General features: G+C 37.4%; 1 protein-coding gene across 2 annotated transcripts in view; it reads left to right on the top strand.

Annotated features, from left to right (window-relative positions):
* Positions 1 to 7,478: 7,478 nt before the first annotated feature.
* LOC148034706 (Mitochondrial import inner membrane translocase subunit Tim17/Tim22/Tim23 family protein) overlaps positions 7,479 to 12,880 on the top strand; it is a 48,787-nt gene continuing 43,385 nt past the window's right edge. The window contains exon 1 of one of the 2 annotated variants that reach the window (XM_087679672.1): positions 7,479 to 7,804. In XM_087679672.1, the coding sequence (XP_087535798.1) occupies positions 7,651 to 7,804 (154 nt within the window). In that variant the 5' untranslated portion in view covers positions 7,479 to 7,650. The remainder of the gene's footprint in view (positions 7,805 to 12,880) is intronic. The other variant, XM_087679673.1, reaches the window with a different exon arrangement.

The following is a 12,880-nucleotide window of genomic DNA, read 5'->3' as shown; positions in this document are numbered from 1 at the left end:
AAGTATCAATTCATTAGGGAGGCTCTTGGGGACAAGCACTTTGAGCTCGTCAAGATCCATATAGATGATAATCATGCAGTTCTTCTCACAAAGAGTTTACCATTTGAGCACTTTGCACATTGTAGCATGCTAATAGGCATTGGATAGTATCTTTGCTTTCTTCTTATACCCCTATAAAGGTACATTAACCTTTAAGTGGGAGGTTACTGGGATAAAGGCCAATAGCCTATAGCTAGATGGGCACTTTTTATACACACACACACACACACAATATAGTCATATATAAGTGAAGATAACAAAGAATGAGGGTACCATTCATGTTGTGACCATATAACCCCTTTTATATTCCTCTCTCTCTCTCTCTCTCTCTCTCTCTCTCTCTCTCTCTCTCTCTCTCTTCCCATGGTGCACAGATCGGATGTTGTATGCTCACGTAGTGAGCACCGGAAGGTCCCAAGAACAAAAGAACTCTACTTTTTGCACAAAACTCAAGGTAGAAAGCATACACGACATGAACAAGAGACCAATTGGGTGCAATCTCCCCCCATGCCTTGTGTGAGCACTCCACAAAGCATGTATTTTATGTATTAATCATCTTCAAGCTCAAATAATAGCCCAAATTACAAAATAGCATGCTTTTGCTTTTGAGTTTGCTCTCGTACAAAATAGAAATAATGCTAATGGGCGGGCGCCCAAAGAGTCAGGCATACCCAATACAATGTCCAAATACAAATATCATAATCGTGTGTCCATGCGCATACAAAATAATAAATAAATATCCAACGCCTTAATAAATAGGCGCGACAAAATATAGGCGCCATGCCTAAGGTATGCGCCCATCAAAACATAAGTGATAACTCGAATACACGCTATCCTCCAATACTTTCCTCCGCCACTGCTGCTATCTCTACACATCAACTGAAGCATTCACAATCATTAGTAAAATAATACAATTAAACCGACAAAAGTGAATACCTAGCAGTCTTTAGCTACATAAATAAATCAACTGGTTAGAAATCAATCCTAACCTTAATTTATCACAAGTGCGCACTCTAACTCATAAACGTTTATTAATTCAATAGTATTTTATGGAATCACCCACTATGGAATCACCCATGTACACACTAAATTAATGAAATGCCCGAAAAGGATAGGTGTACCCATCAACTTCTCGCACAAAGAATCCACTTTGTGTATGAGCCCCATCAACAAAGTTTACGGAATCCACCATAAAACCGCACGGAATCCACCGTGAAATATGCCTCCTGGCATCATATCCCCGAGGTGGGATAGTAATTGTCCTCAATTGCTATTAGCTCAATGTGGAGCTAACAGAGTGGGGAAAGCATTTAAGTCTCTAGCGTGACTCCATTGGGCCTCTTCAACTGGATGGTTTTTAAACTTGACCAAATATCTAGAATATCTACGGCCAGTTCTAGTGGTCATAAAGTCAGTATCTATGATAGCTTGAGGCTCAAGGATTTCAGTCTCTTCATCTAGCAAAGGTGGGTTTTCATAAACAGGGTGTATAGGTAATTGGCCTCTAAAGGGTCGTAATAAACTAATGTGAAAGGTGTTGTGAATTTTCCAATGTGGTGGTAGTTCTAACTTAAATGCTTTATCATTGATTTTATGAATGATCTTAAATGGTCCATAGAATCTATGTGCTAATTTCACAAGTGGGTGTTTATCTACACTTTGTAATCTACGTTTTTCGATTCTTAACCAAACATAGTCATCAACTTTGAAATTCATGGCCTGTCTTTTCTTATTGGCTTGTTTTGTATATGATTGTTGGGCTTTGGCAATCATGTCTTTAACCTCATCAAAAATAGTAGCATGCATGTTAGCAATATCATCAGCACTCTGAATTCTATTTGATAAAGATGCAACAGGTGTAGACAATCTATAACCATAAATCACTTCAAACGGTGCTTTCTTTGTGGCTGTGTGTTGTGTATTGTTATATGCAAACTGTAGTAAATGTAAATGTGTATCCCATGTCTGTGGTTTAGAAATAGTGTAAGCACGTAAAAGATCTAAAATAGTACTGTTAGTGGCTTCTGTTTGACCATTAGTTTCAGGATGAAATGCAGATGAGAAATCAATCTTTGTTCCTAGGTTAGCAAACAAAATAATCCAAAAGTTATTACAAAATCTAGAATCACGGTCAGAAATAATAACTTTTGGTAATCCATGATTAGTGAAAACAGTTTTCAAAAATAATTGTGCTGCCTGAGATGCTGTTAAAGTTTTCTTGCATGGAATGAAATATTCTTGTTTACTAAACCTGTCTACAATAGTCCAAATCATATCATGGTTAGCTTTAATATTAGGTAAACCAGTAATGAAGTCCATAGAAATCTGTTCCCATGGTCTTGATGGAATAGATAAAGGCATTAGTAAACCATACTATTTACCATGATGTCTCTTAACTCTTTGGCAAACCAAACATTCCGAAACAAAGTTAAATACATCAGTGTCCATATATGGCCAATAAAAATCTTCAGTCAATGTACGCAAAGTAGATATAATACCTCTATGACCTTGATATGAAGGACAATGAATCTCATTCAAAACAAAAGATCTAAATGGAACTGTAACACATAATCTCTTTTCATAAAACATGAATCCATCATTGTAAGACAGTGAATCAATAGGAATCCAGTTATTTCTAACTAATTTATTCCAATCAGCTTGAAAAGTAATGTCCTGATGATAAGTATCTTTCATAGAGGTTAAAGAATCAAATTATATGACAGAGATATTATGAATGGTCGGACTTCTACTTAAAGCATCAACTACTACATTTTCTTTTCCTGGTTGATATTGAATAAGGGGATGAAAACTCTGAATGAAAGCTGCCCATTTGATATGTCGGTCAGATATTTGGGGTTGACTAAGGAGATGTCTAATGCTTTGTTGGTCAGTCTTAATCATAAACTCAGAATCCATTAAGTAATGTTTCCATTGTCTTAAAGCTTGTACAATAGCTAACAATTATTTATCATATGTGGAATATTTAAGTTCGGATGGTTTCAGTTTACAACTAGAATAGACTATGGAATGATTATCTTGCATAAGTATGGCTCCTATTCCAGATCCGCTAGCATCAATAACTACTAAAAATAATGGTCTATTGAAATCAGGTAGTTGTAATACAGGAGCATGGGTTAATGCATATTTCAATAAATCAAAAGATTTTTGTTGATTATCAGACCAATGATAAACAATACCTTTCTTTAAAAGTTTAGTCAAAGGCAAAGCAAGTAATGAAAAATTTCGCACAAACTTCCTGTAAAAACTAGCAAGACCTAGAAAAGAACGTAACTCATGCACATTTTTAGGTATAGGCCAGTTCAATATTGCTTCTATCTTCTTAGGGTCAACCTTAATACCTTCTGATGACACAATATGACCTAGATATTCAATTTCTGTTTGAATGAACTCACTCTTTTCCGAATTAGCATACAATTGATTATCTTTCAACAACTTGAAAACCAAAGATAGATGTTCATAATGTTCTTTCTCATTTTTACTGAATACCAAGATATCATCAAAGAATACTATAAGACAATGCTGATATTTCAAAAATATGTGATTCATCATTCTACTAAATGTAGCAAGTGCTTTAGTCAATCCAAAAGGCAACACTAGAAATTCATAATGTCCAAATTGTGTTCTAAATGCAGTTTTAAATATATCAGATTTATCTAATCTCACTTGATGATAACTAGATTTAAGATCTATTTTACTAAATATAGCATAACCTTGTAATTTATCCATAGGATCATCTATCCTAGGACTTGGATATCTATTCTTTACAGTAATCTTATTTAGGGCACGATAATCAATGCACATGCAATAAGTATTATTCTTCTTCTTTACCAACAAAACAGGTGCGCCAAATGGAGAACTACTAGGTCTAATTAATCCTCTGTTTAATCCTCAACTTGATTTTGAATTTCTTTCTGTTCAATCTGGTTATGCCTATATGGTGCTTTACAGGGTGGTTGTGTACCAGGAATTAAATCTATTTTGTGATCTTCAAGACGTGAAGGAGGTAGTCCAGGTGGTAAATCTTCAGCAAAACAATCTTTGAATTGTGCAAGGAATTCTTTATGCCTAGGGTGCATATGTTTTTCTTTAGCTTGAAGTTCATTCACCCAAATTAGATAAGATTTACTACTTTTGCATAATGCACGTTTAGCTTATGAGTAAGCAATGGAAAATTATTAGATGCGTGCATACCATACAATGTAATGTGTTTTCCTTGAAAATGAATTTTAATTGAATGCGTGGAATAATCTATGTCAGGATTATGCTGATGACACCAAGGCATACCTAGGATAATATCACTGGACTGTAATGGTACAACTAGAAAATTCCTTCTTTCAGCGTATTCACCAATTTGAATTTCTAAATCATGCACCTCTTGTGTTCCATTATACCTTGTGTCTAAGAATGTTGCTTTAATGCGATAATGCGTAGGAACAGTTTGTAATTTCAATTTTTTCACTAACTTTGCAGAAATAAAATCATGTGTATTACCATCATCATGCAAAATAATCTTTTCTTTTCCATGCACTAAATATTTCATTGTCAACAAAGAATGTGGAGTTGGCATACCTGGTAAAGTATCTGAAGGAGTAACAATGTCGTCCTCATCTTCCGTAAAGTCAGGCATTTCCTCATGTTCTTCATCTTCCATTGCTCCAAGATAGTTGATATGAACACGTGGCTTCTTCGATTGGCAATTGGATGCTAGATGTCCAGGTTGATGGCATTTGTAACACACTATAGATTTGGCTTTAGATACATTGTTTGCAATGGCAGGAAGTCTAGGAATATTAGGATTTGGCTGTGAGGATGGCTTAGGGTTTTGATTGGTATTTGATGGGTGGCAAAGGAGGTGGTTTTGTCCAAGACTTACGGAAAGATGATGAAGGAAATCGACTTTGATTAAATCTTCTAAAATTTGAATTGAATTGCTTAGAACCATAGTTACCATTTGCTTGAAATTATTGTGGACACTTGTCTCTTCCTTGAAGCTTGTCTTCTTTTAAACTTTCAAATAAGCTTTTTAAGCTTTTAGGCTATGGAGTTACTGTCAAACTGGTTGAAAAGAAAACGACTTGTAAAAGGAGCTTTCCTTGTGGTCCTCTGCCTCCTCAGGCCGGTCCTTTGCGATCAGAGGCTGTAGACAGAGGTTCTTGACCGCCAGGAATCCACTCGTATCGACCGTTCGCGATGAAACTGACTGTAGAGCTCGATCATTCTAGGAGCTCCGCCTTCGTGCAAGATGGATAGCGATTGGAAGCTCTCGATCTCAGCTTCGCTCTGATACCACTGGTGCACAGATCGGATGTTGTATGCTCGCATAGTGAACACCGGAAGGTCCCCAAGAACAAAAGAACTCTACTTTTTGCACAAAACTCAAGGTAGAAAGCATGCACGATATGAACAAGAGACCAATTGGGTGCAATCTCCCCCTATGCCTTATGTGAGCGCTCCACAAAGCATGTATTTTATGTATTAATCATCTTCAAGCTCAAATAATAGCCCAAATTACAAAATAGCACGCTTTTGGCTTTTGAGTTTGCTTTAGTACAAAATAGAAATAAAGCTAATGGGCGGGCGCCCAAAGAGTCAGGCATACCCAATACAATGTCCAAATACAAATATCATAATCGTGCGCCCATACGCATACAAAATAATAAATAAATATCCAACGCCTTAATAAATAGGTGCAACAAAATATAGGCACCATACTTAAGGTATGCGCCCATCAAAACATAAGTGATAACTCGAATACACGCTATCCTCCAATGCTTTCCTCTGCCACTGCTGCTATCTCTACACATCAACTGAAGCATTCACAATCATTAGTAAAATAATACAATTAAACCGACAAAAGTGAATACCTAGCAGTCTTTAGCTACATAAATAAATCAACTGGTTACAAATCAATCCTAACCTTAATTTATCATGAGTGTGCACTCTAACTCATAAATGTTTATTAATTTAATATGTATTTTACGGAATCACCCGCTATGGAATCACCCATGTACACACTAAATTAATGGAACGCCCGAAAAGGATAGGTGTCCCCATCAACTTCTCGCACAAAGAATCCACTTTGTGTATGAGCCCCATCAACAAAGTTTACGGAATCCACCGTAAAACCTCACGGAATCCATTGTGGCACGGAATCCACCGTGAAATATGCCTCCTGGCATCACTCCATAGCTTCTACCTCACATCCAACTATTGCTTTCCTCTCACTTTTTTAGTATCTTAACTGATCAACTCTTTGTTGATAGAATACCCTATCTTGAAACTTTATAATATTTGTAGGGGAATCTAAGTTTATCCTTAATCAATTTTTGTCACTTGTACATGAAAAATGGATGGGTTTATTGTCATGTTTATACGCTAGACTCTTCCAAAAGACAAACACAATCTTTAGATGTTCGATCTTAGCTAAAGATTAGAATCTATTTTCAAGACTATATTTTTAAAACTTGTTCTTGCAATATTGAACATAATATAACATTATAGAATATTCCATATCCTTCTCATGTGCATACAAGGGAATGACACTTTCCTCCATAATTATGAAAAAATGAAGAGACTTGTGATAGCTCTATGTTGTGCTATTTAAGTAGTATAGTTGTTTGCCTATATTTTATATAGTGTGTTCTTACAAAGTTGTAATGTGATTGTTGTGTACAAATAGTATAATATCAAAGCCATTGTCATATAGACTTTAGCAAGTTTCTCATTTATTTATTTTTTATTTTGCAAGATACAAAATACTAAGAGGGCAACATAGGTAGTGAGAAGGGATCAACATTTAGCTTCAATAGATTGTAAGTGTTTTTAATCCAATGTAGGGAACAACATTTTAGCTTCAATAGAGTGTTAAGGTTTTTAATCCAATGCACACCTTTAAGAACATATATTTTATGTGGGCAAGTTATCTTGAGAGCATAGAAACATTAAGTAAACTCAATGAGAACTTTTGAGACCAAGTGCTTGATAATATAAATACAATTATTCAAGAAATATATTTAGTCATACAAATATGTTCTTGAGATGAATAAACTTACTCCACCAAGAAGTAACATGAACAAGGGTATATTGTCATGCGAAAGGGCATTGCCATTTCTACACGAGAGAGAGAGAGAGAGAGAGAGAGAGAGAGAGAGAGAGAGAGATCATTTTTTTTAAATTTTCTAAAAATAAACTCTTCTTTCTTAAAAAGCAAGATATCCACACATAGATCAAAACCAAATACTAGTTAACTAAAGTTATAATAGGGTAAAATTTGAGACCTTCACCACTTTATCACCTCACTATTGTATAAGCATATAGGCTAAAAGTCAATGCTCACAAACTCGTATAATTACATAGTTCTCGCTGACCTCTACAAAACTGATACTAAAACCTAAGCGTATGAAGTGTGCTAATTAGAGCACTACCGCAAGTTTAAATACTCTTCCGTTAGGCAGGCTTTTTTTTTTGCTCGTCTGCTCTTCCGCAAAACCCCAAAAGTGAAAAAAAAATGCCGTGAGGTTTAACAGTTCAAGGAAGAGTCACCTTGCCCAGCTAGAGAGAGAGAGAGAGAGAGAGAGAGAGAGAGAGGTGATGGAGTCCAAGCCGGACCCGCCTCCGCCTGCCGACAGCAAGCCCGAGGCATCGATGCAGCAACCTGAGTTCAAGATGCCAACCTTCGAAGAGATCAAAGCACAGGAAATGATGGATAACTGCGCAGTCCGCAGCATTCTCAGCTTGGTCGGAGGTACAATGCAATTTCTTTGTCAGTGCCTTTCACCAAATAAGGAAACCAATATCAGATGTCGGTGGTAGCTGGAAACAGCGGTAGTCATTGGCATTATTGGACATGCAGTGTGGCCTATATCTCGAGAGATTATTATGTGCTTACCCCTGTGCAGCCTGTCATTTTCGAGTTCAACTTTTGAATTGTTTTTTGGGTGACAAAAATTGTGTTCCATGAAAGCTTTCTGTGATCATTGCACAGATTTTTATAGAATCAAGCTCCGCTGCCCAATCATTTTGTGAACTAATCCCTAATCCTGCTTGCACATAGGAACAATGCTAGCATGGATCTTCCTCACTCTACCTCCCAATATTGAGAGAGAGAGAGAGAGAGAGAGAGAGAGAGAGAGAGAGAGTGTGTGTGTGTGTGTGTGTGTGTGTGTGTTGTCATAGAAAAAAGGAAGTGTTGTCGCACTCAAAGAGCCATAAAATGCACTACTCATAAAGCAAAGGTCTTGGATGATAGATGTGCGATCCTCTAGATGCCTTGTCTTTTTGGATCATGCCTAAACACAAGAGTTAGTGAGAACTAGAACAATTTTTTTGCGGTTAGCAATGGAGGTAAGTTACATAGGGATTTTGTCTCAACTGGCTCCAAGAAAGTGTTAGATATGCTCAATGCCCCATCCCCACAATGTCCCACCCCCACAAGGTGCCACCAATAATCCATGATGCTCAAAGTTGTAAGGCCCTCATTATGAGGAGAAGCCATTGTGAGCCCGGATATTGATTGAGGCCTGACCATAGCATCGATGATGAAGATTGTATTATGTACCTATCTTATTCAATAAGTAGTGGCCTTGGTTGATGGACTGCTAGCAAAAAGCCCCCCAATGAGATGCACCCCAAGCTAGGCATTGCTCGATAGAGTAAGTGATAGGTCACTCTACACACTAGCTATACCTCCTCGCATGATCATAAGTAATGCTTTGGAATCTCTAGATGCTATAGTGGGTAGTGCTTGCAAATGCCATTCTATTGTATTTAGGCCAATTGGTTGTTGACTCTAGTAGGACTCTTGGTGTTGGGATGTTTATTTGAAGTGCCTCTCTCTCTTATTCCCCTTACTTTATATTATCTTATTTCTCTATAGTGGCTCCTTCATGTCGGAATATCCATGACAAGCTTAAAAAACTTAACTATTTAACTTGGAGCATTGTTATGGAAGCTCACTTTGTGTAGAATTGACTCTGGTACATTGTTTTAGGATCCCGTGTCCCAAAATTCCTCCTCTTCCATTAGGTTGGGACAAAAATCTTCTGTGAGAAAGTAGTTTTCAATCGGGACAATATTGACGCCAAGGCATGCTTGGCTCTTCTTTGGTGCATCTTGAAGGAAGTCCTTTTGATGGTTACCTCTTGAAGGACATCTGTCATCTCTAGATGTGTGGGATAAGCTTCAGCTTATATACTAGGCTTTGCCAACCATGGGAGCTCTGACTTTCCATTGATAGTCGCAAACTAGTTGTTCTGAGGCAATTGATACGATTCAATCATTTATTCTTAGGATGACATAGATCTATCCAGGCTTCAACTTTGTAAGATGTAGTCTACCCTTCTTGAAGGCCATCTTGTGGGGATTGTACTCTACAAGCTATGCTCAGAGTTTGATGGTGTTGCCAATGCCTTACAAGCTTAAACATTGGTGATATCTATCAATTGCGATCATATGACCTTGATGTTGCTTAAGCATAAGGTTGTCTTGTATACATCTTGATTTGGTGGCAAATCTATGGATGCTTTTATTGCTTTAGAAAGGGGTGACAAGCAATAAAAGAAGAAAAGTCAGTGGTACCATTGTGGTAAGAAAGGGCATCTCCAAAAGGATTGTAAGAAACTAGTGGCATTGCGAAAAAAGGAGAACAAGAAGGATAATGAATCTTTCGACAAGTCATCACCCTTTGATTCAGACTTTGATTCAAGCTAGGTGATGTAGGTTGTGTTGGTCTCTATAAGACATTCAAGCCTCATCCATATGCAGGTGTGTGAAACAGTCAAACTACACCACTTGGTCAAATTCGATGAGGCATGTCTTAGACTCTCTGAACCTATGGGATTTAGTGTAGGGGTTGGAACCCCAACTTAATCCCACACTTGTTCCATACAAGGTCGTCTACCCATGGAAGGCTTGTAATGCCTCTGTTATTGTCGAGTTTATGCAAGGCTTATTGCCTGAGTTTCACTCTTAGCTTCAGCATTTCGACTTAATGTCTGAGCATTGGATACACCTGATTGACTACTATGTAGCTTGGGATAGGACGTGTCACACCAATTTGGATCATGATTTTCAAAACTTTAAAATCATAGACAAGGATGACTTGAAAGTCAAGTTGGTTGAGTATTGGCATCTTCTTGTCGAGTTCTTAACCATTGGGGCTACTAATTCCTCTGACAATTAGATTACCTTGTTTCTTAATAAGTTGCCAATAAAATATTTTCATTTTGTGCAACAGGTGATTTCATAGCCTTAGATGCCCATATTTTATGAGTTTGAGTGTTGGCTGTTGTGCTACAAATGGTTGTTTGATCAATTTCATAACACGTCCTTGATAGAGGGGACTCTAGTTGCATTGTCTCAAAGGGGGCAACAAGGCAAGGGCAAATAAAACTCAAATCAAAATCAAAATCAAGACAAGGCTAGTGAATCCCAAGGAACCACTCAATCTTTTCTTAAACTTGGATGGCAAAATGTACCTAAAAAGAATAGGTATCGTCAACATTGTCAAAAGGCTGGCCATTATGACGATTTGTGAAACCAGCCTTCATTCTTGGAAAGGGTGGTAATTCCTTGATTAAGCATTTAATTACAGCAATCAACAAATAACCATAACTTAAAATACACAAATTACCTTAATAACCTTGGACATTGGACATCCTATTGGTCCCAAAACTAGTATCCCTTTTGGTATTTCTTTAACTTGATTGCTAATAGAATAGTACAAAGTAAGATTTACAATCTCCTTTGTTGTTCCAAAAGCCTCTTTGCTGTAGCAATAATCAACAATCAATTTGAGCCGATTGTCCCTTGATTTTTCACCAAGGACTTGCACAAATGGAATCTCCAATTGGCCAAATGTTACCTCAAATTACAATGAATGGGTTGGCATCTGAACTCACTGACAATTACATAAATTTCAAGCGTTGAATTCAGTATACAATGCCTTCACCAATTAGCACGGGTCCTAAGGTGGTTGTCAAACCCTAATTTTTGTAGAAATTTAGGATTTACAATAGCGATATCTTTGCTGTCCACCAAATTTGGCTGAGATCTGGTCAAAATGACTGAGATCTCTTGAGAATGGGTTGGAGAAGGTGAGAGAAAGGCAAGATGAGAGAAATCTGATTTTCTTCGTGAGAAAACCCTAAATTCTGCCTGCTGTCTACTCCAGCCTGCATTTAATATAGTCACGTAACTACTGTCAGACACCTCCAAAATGTTGTCACTTGATCAGCAATGCTGTTGTCAGCCCTTGAAAGGTGACTCCTTGCTGTCCCCTGCTTGTTGAGGCACCTAGATGGCTGTTTTCTATAGCAAATTGTTGTTCTTTGATCAGAAAATGGACGAGCAGCTCTCTCTATCTCTCTCTCTTTAAAGCTATAAACTGATTGAATGGCTGAGACACTCAGTCCCCAAAAACGTTTTCTCAATTTGCATGGGCATTTTTGCCAAGTGGTAGTTGTCTAAATCTATTTTTAAGCATTATCTGGCCATTTAATCAATTTTTAAAATTAAATAATCTTGAAAATTAATTTCAGCCCTTCTGACTCTGCCCAAAATTAAATGTGCCCATCTATAATTAAATTGGCTAGGCCATTCACAACTTGGAGTGGTCCACAACCTCTATTGACCCTTTGACTAGCCTTTATTAAATAATTAGTGCTAGTCCCTAGTATCAACACCAACACTTATTGGCCAAATAATTGTCCTAGGGTCGAAATTGACACCAACTAATCCCCAAAGCCCATCTGGCATAACTTATCACAACTTTTGTCTCTGTATGCAACGCATCATCGAGGTCCTTGGTTTGTTGCCATGAAATAGGAAACATAGCACTTCAAATGATCTAACACTGTGAATTTTGCTTCCTCAGATTGACCATCTGTCTGTAGATGGAAGGACGATGAGAATTTCAGCATGGTACCATATTCTCAAACAACCCGAGGGTCTCTATCACTAATGATCTACTCTGGTATACCATGGGACTTAAAGATGTGTTGCAAAAACAATCATGCCATATGATCAATATTTATTTTCTCTCACCAGAATGAAATGGACTTGTTTGCTAAACTTGCAAATGATAGTCCATATCCTTTCATTCCTTGTAGATATCCTAGGAAGCTAAAAAATAAAGTCCATTGCAATGCTCTGCCAAGGCCTAACTGGAATAGGCAAGGGCTGCAATAAACTCGACATCTTTTGCCTATCATGCTTTACCTTCTGATATATGAACCATGTCTTGATTAACTATTCTATATCATGCCTCAAAGCTGGCCAATAAACGAAATGCTCCACTGCTTTGATTGTGGCATCAATACCTCTGTGTCTCGCATACGGAGGAGCATGACTTTTAGTGATAACTTTGGGCCTTAACTACTTTGTGACACACGTTGTCCATGCATAATCAGAAATCCATTTCTTAGCACAAAGTGTTCATGTCTCTGGCCATTGCAGAGTTGATCATAAACATTAGCAAAGTGCGAATCAACAACATATCTCTCTTTCATGGTATCCAACTCGGTGCGATAAACCATGTTGATGGCTGAAATTTGTGGCTTACGTGACAGTGCATCAGCCACAACATTCTTTTTACCATCAATATGTATAATCTGAAAATGAAACATAGAGATAAAATTTGCCTATCTTATATGCTTCTCTGACAACTTTGTTTGTATCAAAAAGTACCTCAAAGTTTGATGGTTTGTCTACACTATAAAATCAGCCCCTAACAAATAGTGTTTCCACGTAGACAGTGCATGAATTACAGCCAAGAGCTCTTTCTTATAGACCTGTAAATTCTTTTCCGCATCGTGGAGAATTT

This window comes from Lygodium microphyllum, chromosome 6 (assembly GCF_053477565.2).
Source record: "Lygodium microphyllum isolate KBCC chromosome 6, Lygodium_microphyllum_v1.1.10, whole genome shotgun sequence".
In the NCBI taxonomy this organism is placed as follows: Eukaryota; Viridiplantae; Streptophyta; class Polypodiopsida; order Schizaeales; family Lygodiaceae; genus Lygodium; species Lygodium microphyllum.
This window is presented reverse-complemented; position numbering and strand designations above follow the sequence as displayed.